General features: G+C 39.8%; 1 protein-coding gene across 4 annotated transcripts in view; it reads left to right on the forward strand.

Moving 5' to 3' along the window:
- SORT1 (sortilin 1) overlaps positions 1-19,322 on the forward strand; it is a 66,035-nt gene that overhangs the window by 23,436 nt on the left and 23,277 nt on the right. For 2 of the 4 annotated variants that reach the window (XM_065907506.1, XM_065907526.1), the window contains exons 3-8: positions 111-184; positions 10,635-10,737; positions 11,272-11,436; positions 14,413-14,486; positions 17,369-17,418; positions 18,287-18,417. In XM_065907506.1, the coding sequence (XP_065763578.1) occupies positions 111-184; positions 10,635-10,737; positions 11,272-11,436; positions 14,413-14,486; positions 17,369-17,418; positions 18,287-18,417 (597 nt within the window). The remainder of the gene's footprint in view (positions 1-110; positions 185-10,634; positions 10,738-11,271; positions 11,437-14,412; positions 14,487-17,368; positions 17,419-18,286; positions 18,418-19,322) is intronic. The other 2 variants (XM_065907516.1, XM_065907533.1) reach the window with 1 other exon arrangement.

Raw genomic sequence — 19,322 nt, forward strand, 5'->3', positions numbered from 1 at the left:
AATATAGGCTACTGTGAAGCAGAATTATTGGCAACCTTTCTGATATTCAGATGTTGCAAACATGTAATTGGATTATTTTTCTTATTGACCACATGCTTTTGTCTCTCCAGATCATTCTAGTCTTAACCACCTTCCATGTACCGCTGGTAATTATGACTTTTGGACAGTCCAAGCTATATCGAAGGTGAGATGCCTAGCATATGATTGGGGAATTTGATTGAGTAACATGTTGTGACTGTAAGTTCTCTGCTTTTCTAGGCATGATGGGATCTAACAGTTGATTCAAAAGATCTTCTAGCTGTCTTAAATTTTCGCCAGATTGTCGCCCTCAGTACATTTTTTAATATCTATCTAGTTAGCAACCTAAAGCAGCATGAAAAGGAATCTAGTTCCAAGGAAATAAGGTTTACCTGACTAAGTGGCAGAACAGTAAAAGAAGATAAAGGAAGTATCTATAGGAATGTGTGTATGTTAAATGGATATTTATTTGTGGGGAGGTAGCATAGAGTTTCGGAGAAGGCAATGGCACCCCACTCCAGTACTCTTGCCTGGAAAATCCCGTGGACGGAGGAGCCTGGTGGGCTGCAGTCCATTGGGTCGCTAAGAGTTGGACACGACTGAGCGACTTCACTTTCACTTTTCACTTTCATGCATTGGAGAAGGAAATGGCAACCCACTTCAGTGTTCTTGCCTGGAGAATCCCAGGGACGGGGAGCCCGATGGGCTGCCGTCTTTGGGGTCGCACAGAGTCAGACACGACTGAAGTGACTTAGCAGCAGCAGCAGCATAGAGTTTAACCATCTTTCTATTTATTATGAGCACAAAATGGTTTTATACTCCTGAAGTAACAATCCTTACTGTACCTTCCAAGTGATTTTTCTTTTTTGGCCCCACTAGGTGGCTTGAGGGATCTTAGTTTCCTGATAAGAGATTGAAGCCAAGCCCTGGCAGTGAGAGTATGGAGTCCTAACCACTAGAATGCTAGGGAAGTTAGATATCTAATATCTAAAATATTAGATAAATATTTTTCATCTAACGTTATGAGCCCCAAACAGACTGTTTTTAGGTCTGGAGGAGGTTCTCAGGTCAGACCTACCAAAGTGCTTGGTATTGATGATGGTAATGTATGTTCTGGGACTATACTATATACTGTGACATTCACAAACTTTGAGAGTTGTCTTTTCAAAGGTCCAGCTTGGTTAAAGGGAAGGATTCTTTTCCTTTCCTGTAAGATTCAAAGCCAGCTAACTCCCAGAAATTGCTGATTGTCTTCTCAATCATGTGTGTCTGTCCCATTTTCTGCCTAGGGACCGAAAGAAATTTGACATTTCAGCAGATAATATGGAAATTACCCTCTGGAAAAAAAAAAAGAAATTACCCTCTGGGCCAAAGGATCTCCCAGGAGCCATCATACTTTCTCAGGGTTCTTTGCTTGATTGTTGACCTTGGTCAAGGTGGGAATGAACCCATGTTGAAACTCTAATATATTCAGTACAGCCTCCCTTTCCCCATAGGTGACCCTTGACTGCTGCTCCTGAGTCTGGAGCCAGTGCTTTCTGCCCTTCAACACAGAGACTTTAATTTAAAAATATGTCAAGAAAGAATTGCCATCTTGAAATTGTTGTACGCTGCATGATGGCAGGTTCTTGACTAACTTGGGGTTCTCCAGCAACTAGCTAAATGACTGACATGTAACAGACAGACAGTACATATTAATTGAATGAATGAATGCCTTGCCTTCTCTGATAATTCTTAGGCTAATAGTATTTTTATTTGTTTGATAAAGATTGACAAGGTATTACAGAATCCTAATTCTAGAAGGAACTGTAATTTATAGGTGATTTTGTTTATTAAGTTAGAAAACTAGTTGAGCCATTTCTGGTAGATGAAAAGTATCCTGTTTGGGAAGGAAAAAAATACATTAAAATTTTTGTAACTTTAGTGAACTCTTTCCATTTTTTAAGAAACTTTGCTGTTGTAAAAGTCTTTGTGATACAGTTTTTCTTACCAACTCACCTTCCATTAAGAAATCAATGCAACCATCTTATAAAACATTGGAAATTTTAAATGAAAAAATAATTCACCTTAAAGTCAAGTAATCTTATTTACAGTTTATTATCTTGACTTTTCCCCTTTAATGTTATACCATATAACTCTATAGTCTTAGGAAGCAACATGGTACAGTGTAAAGTTACCTCTTGGCATATAGGCCTGGGGTTGAATCTTAGCATTATTTGTGAGCAGAATGAACTTGGGTAAGTCATTTAACCTCCCTATGTCTTTTTGTCATCTGTAAAAGAAAGATGATAATAGCCACCTTAGAGCCATTGAGAGTTGTGTTTTGTAGCACCTGTCATGGAATAAGAACTTGGTACTGTTAGCTGCTGCCTTGCCAATAGCCAGATACAGCGTGTAAGCAGCATGTGCTGGCACTGTGGCACTATTAGTAGTTATTTATTTTTTAAAAAAATTTTTTATTAGTAGTTTTTTAAATGAATTGAAAGCCTTCCATACCAGTTGATAAAAGGTGATTTCCTGTCTGCCCCCGGTTGCTTCCATAGCTTCTACAAGTACACACACACTCCCACCCCAGCCAACATGCAAGTGTTACCAACACCTGATGTTACGAGCTGTAACCATTCTGATTGGTCACTGCTCTTACCATAATATTTGTCAAATTCTCATCATTTTTGTTAGATTGAAAGAATTTACTTAATCATTATTCTCTTGGACACCTAAGTTGTAGTTTTTTCACTATTGTTAATGCTGCTGTGATAAATATCACACATGTATGTCACAGAAGATGCCTGTTTCCAATTTATATTACGGTAGCAAATGAAAACCTTCTTTCTGATCTCTGCATGTTTTGAATCCTTTACTAAACTCCTTCTCTTGGTTGAATTATGTTCTAAGCCTGTTGCTTCAGCCGCTTTTTTGCTTCTGAATTCACGTGTTAGTCTCTATAATGCTCTTCAATCAGGTGGCTAGAACTGGACCTGACAGACCAGAGTCATACCCATAGCGAGTGAAGTGTTTTCACGACTGCTTTTCCTGTCCTTTTGCTTTGCAGCATTGGGCTCACTTTGAGACAACCCCAAACAAAGCAAAACAGTATCACTGTGTTACTGCTTAAATACCTACCACCATCTGACTCAGCCTTTTTCCATCCTGTATTTGTCTAGTCTTGTGAGAAACCACTAATACACACTTTACCAGAGAGTAAAGCGAGTTGTCTCTGGTATAGTATGTTACTAAGGTTCATTTTCTTCATTTTGCGTACCAGGTTTGTTTGTTGGGTTTGTTTGGCTTCACTGAGGTCATTTGGAATATTAATCACTTCCTCCCTGCTGTGAAATGAAAACTCTTCCAAAATTTGGGTGGACACTGTAAATATGCCTTGTTGCCTCTCCAGCTAGGCTGGCCTGGCCTAGTCTAAAGTGACTCATGTTGTTGGACACACCAGCCAAGAGGCACGTGTTGCTTCAGAAATGGGAAAGGGAGGGAGCAGTTTGAGCAAAATGAGTCCTGAATATGCTGAGCTTGCGCAACTGAGAAATCAAGTAAAAGCCTGTTGAATCTGCTCTGAAGACTCTTCTGTTTTTCACAGCTTTAATGATTGTATTATTTATTGGATTATCTTTCTCTCTTAAATCTTATGAGGTCAGAGGTTCATTTGGGATTCAAATAGAAGGCAGCTAATCAGATGCCACCTGCCATAAGCAGTACCGCATGAAGGTGTGCATGAGGAGAAGGAAGTTAGTTGTTTCTGTTACCTGTGCTGAGTTGGAGGGAGCACACTTCAGAAAGAGGATCGTTAAAAGATTTGGGAAATAAAGTCCCTGGGCATTAATAATTGGATATAATTGAATAACATACTAATATCTTCAATTAAAGGGCATCATATTTGAATAGTATAAGCTTTGTTTCCCTCTTCAGAAATATTAATTCATATAACAGATTATAAAGTTCATTTACCTCTCACTTGCAAATATGAAATTAAAAAGGAAATAACTAGCTATAGTTAAGATGATAATTTGATTTTCAGCAGCAAATGTTGTTTGCCTCTTTGTTTAATGGCCCTTTGAGACTCACCTTCCATTGTAAGGTTAACTTAGTGAAGCACATGTAAGCTTCATGTACAGCAAAATTCTATGCCATGTTAGCAGAAAACTGCTGGACTATTTCACTTGCGACTGCTATTTCCTATTGAAAGTTGTTCAAATTTTGGAAATTGGTAAGGCAATCTCTAAGAGATTTCACATTAAAGTTTATACTGTAGTCAATGTAAGTTTTTCAGGATGTTACCTGAGGTTTAATAAAAAGGATAACTTAAAAATGCGCAACAGATACTTCTCTGACAGTTTAGTGGTTAAGACTCCATGCTTCCACCACAGGACGTGCAAATTTGATCCCTGGTCAGGGTACTAAGAACCCATGTGGCCAATAAATAAATAAACAATAAAGATATGCAGCAGATATTAAAGCAGAGTTCAGTAAACCAGGTTCTCCAAGGCATCTCATTATGACAACCTTTTTAATGATAGGCTTGGCTCAGTTTTCACCATAGTAGATTATTAGCAATGACTGCATATTCTAATTACAACGTTAGCATAAATTCTGTTTGCAGAATATATTTTTCTGCTTTTTGTTTCTTAAAAGTTTATTGAAATGTATGATGGTGGCATTTTACTGCACCTTCATTTTTACAAACTTAGGACATATAAAAATCATGAAGCTAGGTGGTTTTTGTCACTTAAATATTCCCATGATTTTCATGGGAATGAAAATCCTGTTCTTAGGATTGTCTTATTGTAAATCAAAGCAAGATAAGGACCTCAGATACATACATTACTTCTGATAAAAAGTTGTGTGATTTTATTTCTAATATTTCACCCTCTTTATTTTCCTACTTGTATTTTCAAAATTTCTGTAGAAAACGTGCATCCTTTTCAAATAAGGATAAAAAACACAATGAAAATTAAATGAAAACATATAAGTTAGCATCAGACAGTTGGGGTTAAAACAAAGAAACTGAAGTATTGGGAATTCAGTTTAATGTAGATTCAGATTCTGCCCATCTCACCCGGCAGTGGTTTCAGGTCTGTAAGTCTTTTGGAACATTTTAATAAGCTACATTCTCCTTATTGATCTTTTAACTGGAAATCTCAATCCAGTTAGTTCTCATTCACGAGAGTTATGTTCTCCAGTCTCCATGAATACCGATTTAGTGAATACTGAGCCATTGCTTCTAGGGGAAATACAGAATTAGGTTCCTGCAAACTTCTGGCCACAGCATTCATTTTCATCAGTTGATCAGTCTATTACCTTGTTTTATGTGTGTTTCTGTTTAAAGATACCTTATGTGTATTATTGATTCATTAACATTGAGCTCACAACCAGCTGTTGCAGAAAGAAGCTTATCTAACTCACATATTTTCTCGAGAAACACTAAACAGCACGTCATAACGTGCTTGGGGACTATTTAAATAGCAAAGCACCAACAGAAGGCACAGAAATGCAAATTGCAGAGCAGTAAACAGACTGTGAGGAAGACACTCATGCACAGTCTAAGAGCTGAAACGAGAAAGCAGGGCAGCCGCTTGTTGGACCTCAGGAGGGAACATGAGCCCCAAGTGACACATTTTTCGCCACCCTATGCATATCTGCCAGTGACTAGGAAAGTGCCATGAGTATTGATTTGGGGTTACAAATATGAGTAGGCAAACTTATAAGTATGGAATCTGTAAATAATGACGATTAACTATATAAGCTTTCTCGATTAGTGAAAACTACAAAACTAATTTTTTTGGAGTTTATTGTCTTCCTTTTTGCTTTTATGTAATATTTATAGTGACTTAATCATGGCAAAAATGAATTAAAGGAGTAAAGAAGTGGTTAGGCCTGAAAGTCAACCAAACAAGGATATTTATGCTTGTTTGATTGTTGAAAAAAGTAAAATGTAAGATTCTCTGAGATATTGTAGGATTCTTTTATTGTTACTTTTCATTGAATGTCTGCAGGTCAAATGCCCATTGTCACAGTTCCTCTATATTATAAATGAAGAGTGGTCAAAAACGGAGGTGTGATTCTTGGTTATTGGCATTTGGGTTGAGTGTCGGTCAACATATTAGCCTTCTGGAAAAATACTCTCCTGAGTCCTTCATCTTAGGAGGAATTTTAATGCTATGTCTTATCAGAACTCCAAGTGATGATTACTTTTTTTCCGTTTATTTAAATAATGTCTAGATTTTTCATGTTCTTTGGTGGTATTAGGCTCTATCCCAAAAACGTTTGTACTCTAGTACTATTTTTTATTGTTACAAATGTGCATATTCTTATACATGTTTACACCACAGATATAGCAGAAGTGACCGTTTATTTTTGCTAACCAGAAAGAGCTTTGTTAGGTTTGATGTATAGAATTGTTATTAAAAAGACTTACTTCTAAAGCAGATGGTTTCACAGGGCTTTGTTAATGTTTCCTGTTCATAACTCTTAATAATCATATGGAATTTGAAAAGTGATTTATTTTTCAACATGTTTCATTGATTTCCTCTCCATGATATATGATGTATGTCAATATATATGTTGACAAAAGATAAACCACTTTAAAGCAAAGTGCCATATTAAAATATATGCCTTGACAAAATACTACTTAAATCCCAGCAGGTGGACACTTGTCTATCATGCTCCATTTGTTTATCTGGCTAAGGTACCAGAGTGTTGTAGCAGATGATTTTTTTGTTTCCGTCATGTTGCTTTCTTTTTCTGAAGGGCAGGGATGTGTTTCTTGTGCCAAGTTCTTGAAAAGCAAGCACACTTGCCAGCAGGTTTGTGGAGGTTCCCTGGGATGTCATGAAGGAGGGGTGATTTGTGAACTGGTGATAATCAAGCTGCTGCAAACCCTTTAGGACATGGTCTGAGCTATTGATGATGTGTGCACTGTAGAAGCAGAACTTGAATATGCATATCTTTTGGCCTGCTGTCGAGAAGATAAGACCTTTTCTTGTACTCAGAAGTTAAGGGAAGGGTAACAGGAATCTGTTGAGTAGTTTCTAATCCATATTTTATTTAGTTTTCTCTGTGTGTGCTCTAGGAGATGGAAAGACAACTTAAAAGTCACATGTAGTTTGCTTTAGCATAGTGAAGGGACCTGTACCTTTACTCAGAGATACTTCTTCCCTCCTGTCTATCTTCAATTTCCTCTAAGCTGACCTTTCCTGACAGGCCACAAACCCTGGCAAGACAGAGCAGGACCACTGGTTGCAAAGGAAGAATTCCTTACACGTAATTAAAAGTTGTCTCAAGTTTGAGGCTGAGAGTTAAGAGAATTAGATTGTATTTTCAATTTTGCCCTTAATTGACTAGTTGACTTTTGATGAATTGCTTCCCCTTGAACCTCCTCTGTGAAATAAGGGAGTTGGACAAGATGTTCTCTTCAGTTCCTTGCCTCTCTCATGGTCTGTGATTCTGTGATTCTTTTTCTGTTGAGGCTGATAGCAAAACTGTACCACCTTTTAAGTCATATATTCTATCAGTGAAGACCACTGTACATTGCATTTATCATGGGCAACTGACTTGCAGTGCATAGTGGTCATCACTTATGGATACTGAAATTTAATTAATATTAAGATCTAGCATTGTATATCATGTTAGAGCTGTGCATAGTATTAAATACTTCTGACTTTTTTCTCTTACTTTTTGAAATCTAAAAATTGACTTTAATACTTCTCAAAGATATTGTTGAAATGAACTTTTGGGAAAAGCTTTAAACAGCCTAGGAGTTGAGATTAAGTTTATCTGTCTTCTTTAGCTGCGTGCTGCATGCATTAAGAGATTTGTGCCTCAAAGACAGAAATATAGATCAATGGAACAGAATAGAAAGCCCAGAGATAAATCCACTATGGACACCTTATCTTCGACAAAGGAGGCAAGGATATACAATGGAAAAAAGACAATCTCTTTAACAAGTGGTGCTGGGAAAACTGGTCAGCCACTTGTAAAAGAATGAAACTAGAACACTTCCTAACACCATACACAAAGATAAACTCAAAATGGATTAAAGATCTAAATGTAAGACCAGAAACTATAAAACTCCTAGAAGAGAACATAGGCAAAACACTCTCCGACATAAATCACAGCAAGATCTTCTATGACCCACCTCCCAGAATATTGGAAATAAAAGCAAAAATAAACAAATGGGACCTAATGAAAATTAAAAGCTTTTGCACAACAAAGGAAACTATAAGTAAGGTGAAAAGACAGCCCTCAGATTGGGAGAAAATAATAGCAAATGAGGAAACAGACAAAGGATTAATCTCAAAAATATACAAGCAACTCCTGAAGCTCAATTCCAGAAAAATAAATGACCCAATCAAAAAATGGGCCAAAGAACTAAACAGACATGTCTCCAAAGAAGACATACAGATGGCTAACAAACACATGAAAAGATGCTCAACATCACTCATTATCAGAGAAATGCAAATCAAAACCACAATGAGGTACCATTACACGCCAGTCAGGATGGCTGCTATCCAAAAGTCTACAAGCAATAAATGCTGGAGAGGGTGTGGAGAAAAGGGAACCTTCTTACACTGTTGGTGGGAATGCAAACTAGTACAGCCACTATGGAAAACAGTGTGGAGATTTCTTAAAAAACTGGAAATAGAATTACCATATGACCCAGCAATACCACTTCTGGGCATACATACTGAGGAATCCAGATCTGAAAGAGACACATGCACCCCAATGTTCATCGCAGCACTGTTTATAATAGCCAGGACATGGAAGCAACCTAGATGCCCATCAGCAGATGAATGGATAAGGAAGCTGTGGTACATATACACCATGGAATATTACTCAGCCGTTAAAAAGAACTCATTTGAATCAGTTCTAATGAGATGGATGAAACTGGAGCCCATTATACAGAGTGAAGTAAGCCAGAAAGATAAAGAACATTACAGTATACTAACACATATATACGGAATTTAGAAAGATGGTAACGATGGCCCTATATGCAGGGCAGAAGAAGAGACGCAGAAGTACAGAACAGACTTTTGAACTCTGTGGGAGAAGGTGAGGGTGGGATGTTTCGAAAGAACAACATGTATATTATCTGTGGTGAAACAGACCACCAGCCCAGGTGGGATGCATGTCCAGTGCTCGGGCCTGGTGGGCTGGGAAGACCCAGAGGAATCGGGTGGAGAGGGAGGTGGGATGGGGGACCGGGATGGGGAATACGTGTTAACTCTATGGCTGATTCATATCAATATATGACAAAACCCACTGAAAAATAAAAAATAAAAAAATAAAATAAAATAAATAAATAAATAAATAAATTGATATAAAAATTTAAAAATACCAATCAAATGCAAAAGTAAAAGTAGAATTAAAACAGAACTTAAGTGATACAGAACAATGTTAAATAGATGACAATGCAAAGCAGGATAATAATAAACATGTTTTTGTATCAAAAAAAAAAAAGAGATTTGTGCCTAAGGATGGTAACTTTGGGGGAGGAGGTACTCAAGATCCTGCTACTTAACTTACAAGCTTTATCATGAGTACAGTACAGTGCATTGATAAATTAGTTAGCAGGCCTTTGGCTACATTTTGCAGAGAGCCCAACTCAAACTTTTAATATAATAGCTTAAGTAATAAGGGAATTGGGACTTCTCTGGTGGTCCAGTGGTTAAGACTTCACCTTCCAGTGCAGGGGGTGTGGGTTCGATCCCTGCTAGGGGAGCTAAGATCCCACATGCCTCAGGACTGAAAAGCCAAAATAAAAAACAGAAGCATATTGCAACAAATTCAATAAAGACTTTAAAAATAGTCCACATCAAAAAATCTTAAAAAAAAATAATAAGGGAATTCATGGCTCATAACTAAATACAGAGGAAGTATGGGTTGATTGAGTGCAGGGTCACAGGTTACCTCTGTGGAATCTCAGAGCTATTTCAGCATTACTGTCCACTTATGTTGGCTTCTTCTTCAAGTTGTGCTCTCACTATATCAGAATGCCTGTAGCATTTTTTTTGTTTTGTTTTGTATTCACATACTACAACATGAGAGTTTCTCAACGTTGATGCTATTGACATTTGGGGCCAGATGCCCCATTTGATGCCAGATGCTTGTGGCCCTCTCTTTTCTGGGAGACTGTCCCGTGTATTGTAGGATGTTTAGCAGCACCCCTGGCTTCTACCTACTACGATGCCAGTACAATGCCAGTAGCACCCAACCCTGAGTTGTGATAATGAACAGTGAGTGTCTCCAGACATTACCAAATGTTTGCTTGGTGTGGGGTGGGGGCATGGGGCAAAAATGCCCTGGTTAAGAACCACTGATCCTTAAGGAAGACAGACCATTTCATTAAGTGATTGTCTTAAGTGTGTTTCCTAATAGAACCCCCACTTTTGTCTTACTGGCTCAGCCTGGGTCCTTTCCTCATTCCTCACCCTGTCACCCTTGAGGGATTGGAACTTCCTTCCACTAAATAGGCCCACTACTGTGGGTAGGGGTAGAATCAGGAAGGTGAGTGCCTCGATAAAGTTGCAGGAGAGTGAGGGAAACTAGGTACAAACCCAACAGTGCCCATGACCTCTGCATTCTAAATTTGTCCTTTTTTTCCCTCTCAGTGAGGACTATGGAAAGAACTTTAAGGATATCACAAATCTCATCAATAACACCTTCATTCGGACTGAATTTGGCATGGCTATTGGTCCTGAGAACTCTGGGAAGGTGAGACTATTTCATACGTGTACAAAGCTGTGCATAATACCATATGCAGGGCTGTCAGATGTTGATATTTGCATGGTCCAGTGTTACACAGCAATATATTTAGTTTACTATTACAATGTTTACAATATAATAAAATGAAACAATTTAATACTGATCACAAAAGAAGGGGGCATTTTGCACACAAGTTCTTTTTTTTGAACCTTGTCTAAGAGCACCAAAACTGTTCATAATTATGTGGTGATTGTTTAGCGTTACAAGGTATACATCTAAAGAAAACATTCTAGTCTTTGGGGAAACTGGCTAATCTCAGACTGATGAAGCACATCTTCATAGATACAATGCATTGGCTCAGGACAGTATTTTTTCGTAAGACTAATACTTCAGGAAGAGAGTGTATCAACTAATCTGTTTTTATAACTCTTCTTACTTTTGGAACTAAAATTTTTGAACAAATGTCTGGTGAAAATGGTGGAGGAACTTCATGTACTTTTATAGTATTATACCCTGGTTCTGAACTTCCTTCTCCCTCATCAGGTGATTTTAACAGCAGAGGTATCTGGAGGAAGTCATGGAGGAAGAATCTTCAGATCATCAGATTTTGCAAAGAACTTTGTCCAGACCAATCTCCCTTTTCATCCTCTGACTCAGATGATGTATAGCCCACAAAATTCTGATTATCTTTTAGCTCTCAGCACTGAAGTAAGTCTAGTTGAAGAACTTGTCTTGCCTTTTGTGTTTTTATAGTCTCAAAATATACTGTCTTAAGAGGACCGTGTAGGTGATGCTTTTTATGTTGGACTGTTTTCTAGTGACTTCTTATGGTATGAAGTGTGGGTTTTTGGTTTTTGTGTGTTTGTGTGTTTTCCTGTATGGTAAAGGACACAAGTTTCATATGCTGTCTATACCAGATAGGTATGTGTCTAGTTATCATTCCAATTTTTTTAAAAGTGAACAGATACTTACTATTAGAGTAATGAACTAGGAAACAGTTTAATCATTCATGTTCTGCCAGAGACAGACATAAATTGTTAAACTTCTAACATTGTTATTGTTTCCTTCCTATGGCCAAACTACATCTTTATAATTTTTTCTTGTTCAGTCCTTAGTATAAAAACCAGTTGATGTCTGTCTTTGATGCCCATGTGTTAAATATCCAGAGTCCTAATTCCCTGCACCCCTTGCCGCATTCCTGTACTCTTCCCAGAAGCCACGAGTGGCCCTCCCACCTTTGTTCTGAAAGTTTCCTGAGGAGCAGCTCAGCTTTACCATTCCTGGAGGACCAGTCTGTTTTATCATGGATGTTAAGGGCCCAGAGTGGCTGAGTTGCCAGACTATGATAGTAGTCATAATTACACTCTGTGTTTATATGGCTCTCTCTCATCATATTGCTTAGAGTGTTGTCTGCTGACCTGCACGATCAGATAGAAATCCCTGGGAGCTGGTTTAAGATGCAGATTGCTCGGCCCCGATCTGGATATAGTGCGTCAGTGAGGCGGCTAGTGTTTTTAACAAGCTCCCCAGCTGAGCCTGCACACTGAAGTCTGAGAGCCATTGCTGTGATGACCATTCTGGGAATAGAAATAGGATTATCAAATATAGACAAGTTGGGCTGAGCAACAGGGTGCCATAGGGAGGATGAGAAGGACTCTTGGAAGAGAAGTCTGGGTTCTGGACTTTCTGGGGTCAGAACGTTCAGCTGAGGTCAGGCTGGGAGGCTCAAGGAAGGTCAGAGTTAAACTCAGCCAGAGGAGGAAAACTAGCCTACCAGATAGGCTTCATGTCTGAAAGCAACAATTCCTGGGAATTGGTCTTCAGCAGCTTGAGCTGAAGGCCCTGTAAGGGAACAAAGAGACCCCTGTTGGAATGGACAGAACCATTGATCTGCCTTTGAAAACCCCATTGCCCTTACCAAGTATCTTAAGTTTATTAAAATAGCTATCTTAGGGAGAGGCAAGCACAATCTGCCCTTAAATCTGAAATTTCTTCCCATTGAGTTTGAAGTACAAATAATCAGAGTGGAGAGATGGACCAATTTGTACTAAAGTGCAGATAGGTGATATCAGACCCTTTCCTGTTTCTAAGTAGAATTAGGTTAATTAGAAATGCTGGGAGCTGAACGTTACTAGAGGAGGAAGAGTTAAAGAAGAATGATGGGTGAGAGTGGAGGACCGCTGAAGTTATTTCTGCGTTAATCATCACCATTTCGTTTGAGCTGCTCCAGGACGTTTCGGTCCCACCTCCAGTGGGTCTGGGGCTCACTAGGCTCCTATTGCCAATGTCACTGAAATTGTCAGTCTTTATCTTATGAAGTCTCTGCTGTACTTGAAAGTATTGACCTCCTTTTGGGAATTTCACTTGCTTGGCTTCTGTGGCAGTCCCCTTGGTTCTTTCCCATCTTCTAGCCATTGCTTCTTAGTCTCTTTTTGAAACTCCTTCCAACCTCCCCTTAAATCCCTATTGCTCATTTTACTCTGAGTAGTCTCTTCCACTCTTTACCATTTTGCTACCACTGTGATGTGTAAAATTCTCAAATCCCTGCCTCTGGTCCTGGCTTCTTCCTAGGGCTGCAGGTGCCTGTCTTCCTGTCTCCTGGGTATCTCTAACTAGATGTCCCACAGGTCCCTCAAACTTAACCTTTCTCAGCCATATTGTTCTTCCCTTCATCCTTATGCTGACTAAAGATTCCACAACACGGCTTTCCCCTCACCCAGAGTCCCAGAGTGTTCAACTTTCACACACACGCAGACACATGCACTCCATCCTGCCCTAAGGAAAGTGTCCAGTTCTACTGACTCTAGAGTCTGTATTCTTTCTGAGCCTATTCCTCACAGCTGTGGCTTCAGGCCTCACTAACGCTTAATGCAGCAGTTAGTCACTGCTTTCCCTGCTTCTATTAATAGTTTGAACCCTCTGAAATCCATCTTTCCCGCTGTCATCCAATTATTCCTCTTAAAAAAAAGTAAAACTAATCGTGTCTTTCCCCTACTTCAAGTATCCCATATAAAATAAGGACCAGATTCCTCAGCCTGGCACAGAAGGAGGGCTCTGCACGAGCTACCACCCCCTCCCCAGCACTGGCTCCTCTCTCCACCTTGGAATGTTGCTCCATCAGTGTCTGAAGGCTTCAGCTCCCTGCACACACTGAGATGTTTCATCACCTCTCTGTCTCTGCTTGTACTAATCTCTCTGTGCAATGACATCTCATCTCCCATTTGCCTTCTTTTGATTACACTGCTCATCATGTAAGACTCAGTCTGGCTGTCTTCTTCACAAGCCAGCTCTGATGCTTTGCCTCTCCTTTCCCTGCCCTTACCCTAGAGACCATGTTTCCATAACACTTACCGTGTGTATTGATCTTTCTTAGGTGTACCTTGTTAAACTGTGAGCTCCTTGAAAGCAGGGAGTGTGTCTTATTCATCTTTGTATCCCCGATGCAGCATCTGGTACACCTGGCACATAGTAGGCACTTCATAAGCATTTGTTATTCTGAACTTGTTCCAAGACCCTAGAGGGGACCCCATAAACTGTGTGTGTCTGTGAGCTCAGGCAGCTTGGCTGGAATTTCAGTGTGTGTTTTTACTGCCCTGAATGATTGGATATGAATTATTAAAAGGTCATACAAGCAGCTGCACATGATAAAGCTGGAATTTTGATAAGTCATTTATAATCTTTCAGAATGGCCTGTGGGTGTCCAAGAATTTTGGGGGAAAATGGGAAGAAATCCACAAAGCAGTCTGTTTGGCCAAATGGTGAGTAACAGAAGATTCCATCTGTGCAGAGCCCTAAACCTTTCCTGACAATGCCGCCAAAAGTCACACGAATCAGTGCTGAGCACTTAATATGTGCCAAGTGCTCTTCAGGGTGCCACAGGGGCTGTGAGAGAGGGGCGCAGCATAGACCTTGACCTGGAGGAACTTCTGATTCTGCTGAGAAAGAAGGCTTGTCTCACTAAGTGTTAAAGTGTAAAACAAGGCCTGTCACTGAGTAGCGCTGCCTGCAAGAGGTTTCTTCTGTGTAAATGGTGATGTCAGTTGCAACAGCATAAAGTACAGCTTTGACTGGGGGACTTACATGCTTCTCTGCATGCACATTTATACTCCCTCATTAGAGATCCATGTCAGTTAGGTGGAATGCAGTGAGCAATCAGGAAGAAAGCTCAGAGAACTTCCAGGCTGCCAGAGTCACACTACGCATGCACCACAACTCGTTCACTTCTCTCGATTGCCCACCCTGTCTGCTCAACAGAGGATACAGTGGAGGAGGCTCTTACCTGGGAGTCAGGTCACCTTTGTTCCTACCTGGATCAGCTGCTAGTCAGTGGCTTGACTTCTCTGGGGTTTAGCTTGTTCCTTCTATGAAAGGAGATTTATTTGGGGAATTTGGAGGATGGTTAAGCAAGAATTAAGAGCCGTCATACCTCCAAACTCTTGATTAGGCTCAGACTCTTGTTTAGAGCCTCTTTCTTCTTTCTCTTTGACTAATTTTAGCAAGTTCATTGATCTAGTTTCCCAGTTGATAGCAGGTTGCTGCCAGAAGTGGGGTATGTGAGTGTAAACAGCAAGCACAGACCAGCCTGAGAGTCCGCTGCCGGAGCTGCACGGAGGCAGGAAGAGCTCTAAGAACAGGCAGAGACAGAGCAAGACAGGGAAGTAGACAGGATGGAGGGGTTTAGTGCTGGGTCAGGAGAACCCAGAAGCCGCAGTAATTTCTGATGGGAGCACTGCATTACAGTTTCATACAGTTGGTGTTCATAACAATGAGCCATAATCCCAAGGAAGAGTTTGGTGTTTATTGTTCTCTGCTTAGGGAGGTAGGAAAATGTGTGATATAGACATCGCCAAATATGTCCATTGAAATTAACCAAAACATTTTAAAAATGATGCTTAAGCAAGCATACTTTTTTAGAAAATGATAGTTAAATGAGGTTTTTATAGCACTACTGTGGTACACATCGCGTGTCTGCTTTTGTTTTATGTATTTTAATTAATTGTGTTTATATCTTATATGATCTTATCAGGAAGGAATTTTTAAAGTAACAAAGTTAACAAATTATTTTGCTCCTGCTAGACCTAAAATATGTAGTGTGTGTTCAAATAAGAGTATAATAATTTTGATCATTAAAACTCACTTTTGCATCCATATATCAGTTCACCATAATGTACATTTTAGATATCTTACAATTTTATTTGTCAGTTATACCTCAGTAAAGCTAAAGGAAACAACAGAAAACTCATCTTTAAAACTAAAGAGTTATTTCAAAATGGTATTTTGTATCTTATACAAGAATTTTTACTTTTGTTAGCTTGCTTCATTGAATAGTGTCTAAATAAAAGATCTGGGCTGCTGCTAACTATTTACTCCCCTTTTAGATCTTTTGTTTCTAGAAATTTACAGTCTAAAGCTCTGAAAGAATATGCTCAGACCCAGCACCTTTTTTGTTTTATTGAGGTACAGTTGATTTATAATATTATAATCATTTTAGGTGTATAGCATAGTGATTAAAAAATTTTACAGGTTATACTCCATTTATGGTTATAAAACATTGGCTTTGTTCTCTGCACTGTACAATGTATCCTTGTAGCTTATTTATTTTATACATAGTAGTCTCCACCTCTTAATCTCCCACCCCTTTCTCGCCTCTCCCCGACTCCCCCTCCCCAGTGGAAACCCCTAGTTTGTTCTCTATATCTGATACCCAGCACCTTTTGCTGGTGCTAATGTAAAAGTCCTGTCAAGGTCTGGATCTAGTTCCCTGGAACTCCCTTTCCAAGTTAGAGTTTAAATAATTCAACTTCTGACCTAGTTGTCTATTTCAGATGAAAGAACTAAATTATTTAGTTCATGCAAAGCACTGAACTAGGTTCTAAGGGGAAACAACAAAACTTCGTACCTGCTGTGAAGAGCTCAGTGGTGTGGTAGGGGAGGTAAGGCACACAGCATGTGATTAAAATGGCCAAGCAGGAGACAAAGGAACGGCCAGGTGGTTGACGGGCTCTCGAGCAGCATTCCTCAACCTAAGCACTAATGGCGTTTGAACTGAATAGTTCTTTAGTTGTGGGGGTCAAGCCTGTGCGTTGCAGGATATTTAGCAGCATCCTTGGTCCCTCCCCACATAAGAGTCGTAACATCTCCCCTCCCCCAGTGGTGACAACCAAGAATGTCCCCTGGGGAGCAAAATCGGCCCTGGCTGAGAACCACTGCTCTAGAAGTTTGCAGCAAAGAAGTCTTCAAGTTAGAGTGACAGAAAACTTCATGGAAGAGCTAGATTTTAAGCTGGAGCCTAAAGATTGTGAGGGTAAGATTTAGTCATGTAAGAGAAAAACATTTTAAGAAGGAAACAGTCTGAACCAACACAGGAGGCAGGCTTGGAGAGTGTGGGGAGACCAGTTGAACTGGCTGGCAGAGTTCACGTAAAGAAGCAGTGGCGTGTGGAGAATGCCTGGGAGCAGACGGGGGGCGGGGGCTGGCTGCGATGCTGTGGGAGATCCAGTGTGCAGCGTCTGAGAAGGCTGTTTCGGCTAGTACCCATGGGTAATGCTTATTAGACCTGCCTGGAGCGGAGTGACTAGGGTTAATGCAGTCTGTTGGCAGTCTTGAACCGTGTCTTTTCCCTGTCTTTGCCTCATTGTAGGGGATCAGAAAACATCATCTTCTTTACCACCTATGTGAATGGCTCCTGCAGTAAGTATGTTTTAGTCCCAGAAAATAGTGTCCTGGTGTCCATTCATGGTAGAATATTCTGAGTTGTAATAGGTAGAAGCATCAAAGAGCCTTCCATTCTCTCGCAATTTTAATAGCTAAAGATAACCAGCTGTTAGTGAGTTTTTTAAAATCTTTGAAACACACACAACCAAGTACTGTACTGTGCTTTGATCAAATAAAAAGTGCAGGCTATACACAGAGACAGTATACTTAATTTTAGCAACGTGCGTAAAGTAAATATTAGGCTACAACCAATAACAAATTGAAATGCATAGTGATTTCTGCCAAAGAGCATGGGCTTTGTGTTGGTGGAAGCCACTGGCTTTCCAGTCAGTGACACAAAGCTGAAAGCATAATCTTCCATTTATTCATTGAACAGATTCATTTCATTTATTCATTCATTCAAACATCTGCAGTTAAACACTCTTCTCAGGATGGTGAGAACAGAACACCCAAGGCCTGCTCTCATGGAGCTTAAATTCAAGTAGACATGTTGGATGATCAGCCAGGAAATCAGAAACCAAATGATACAACTTAGAATACAATAAGATAATTTCAGACTGTGTCATGAAGAAAGTAAAGCAGGATCCTGTGGTGTTTTTGTGCAACACTGTACTGAAATTAATTCTCTCTTCCTCTCCAGTATAAAACTTCGCATGTATAAAGACAAAACCAAAATGTTAATTTCCTGTGTCAATTCCTATATCATTTTATATTGTTATCTGATTAACATGCATAGCATTGAAAATTCTGTTGCTATGAAACTAACAGTACTTCTAAAACAATTGTTTTGCACTAGAAGCTCACCAGTAAGTGAAATTTTAATTAATATTTTGTCTTGTTTAAGAAGCTGACCTTGGGGCACTGGAATTACGGAGAACTTCAGACTTGGGGAAAAGCTTCAAAACCATTGGTGTGAAAATCTACTCATTTGGTCTTGGGGGACGTTTCCTTTTTGCCTCTGTGATGGCTGATAAGGTAGGTGTTTGCCTCTTTTCTTTGGGTTCTGATATTTCTGTAAACATGCCTCAAACAGATAGCTTCAGTACACGTACTGATGGAGTTTCTTGCCTTTTGTAGTATTTAGTGTCACTATTAGATTTGGAAGTGATTCTTTTTATTGGGGCTGATTGATTCTTCTGGACTTCTCTCCACTTTGGCCTGTGTCACCAACTGAATTCTGGTGTCTGTTTAGGATATGTAGACCCAGTGTTAGGGCTTTTCACACACATGGATTCTGAGAAAAGCAATCTCCTTGCTCATTATCCAATGTAAATAATGGAAACGTAACATTTTTTGAGTACCTACTATATACTAGGTACTGTTCTGGGTTCTGGGAATATAGCAGTGAACAAAACAGATAAATGTCTTGCTCTCAGAGTTTCTATTCAAGTAGGGAGATAGATACCAAACTAACAAATATGATATAATATCAGGTAATGATTAAAACTATGAAGAAACCTAAAACAGAGTAAATACATAAAAAGTGGCAGGAATTGGAGCAGCACTGTTCCAGACAGGGTGATTTGGAAGGGCTCTCTGAGACCCGACTGAAGTGATAGCATAGCTGTGTGCACATCTAGGCTGAGGAAAGAGTGAGCGCAAAGAGCCTCGGGCTGCAGCAGGCTTGGAGTGCTGAAGAAAAGTGAGAAGGGCAGCGTGGCTGGAGCACGGCAAAGGGTGGTCCGAAGATGGGCAGCCAGTGGCCAGATCACACAGGGCCTCTGTAGGTTGTGAGGCAGGCCTTGGCTTCCGTGCTCCATGTGTTGGGAAGCTGTGAGAGGGGCTCAGGCAGGGGAGTGGTCTAACTGGCTGTTTCTTTTGACGGAATAGGTGTGTGTAGTGTCACCTAAGGGCCAGGAATGGAAGCAGCACCAGCAGCA

Source organism: Muntiacus reevesi, chromosome 1 (genome assembly GCF_963930625.1).
Source record: "Muntiacus reevesi chromosome 1, mMunRee1.1, whole genome shotgun sequence".
NCBI lineage: Eukaryota > Metazoa > Chordata > Mammalia > Artiodactyla > Cervidae > Muntiacus > Muntiacus reevesi.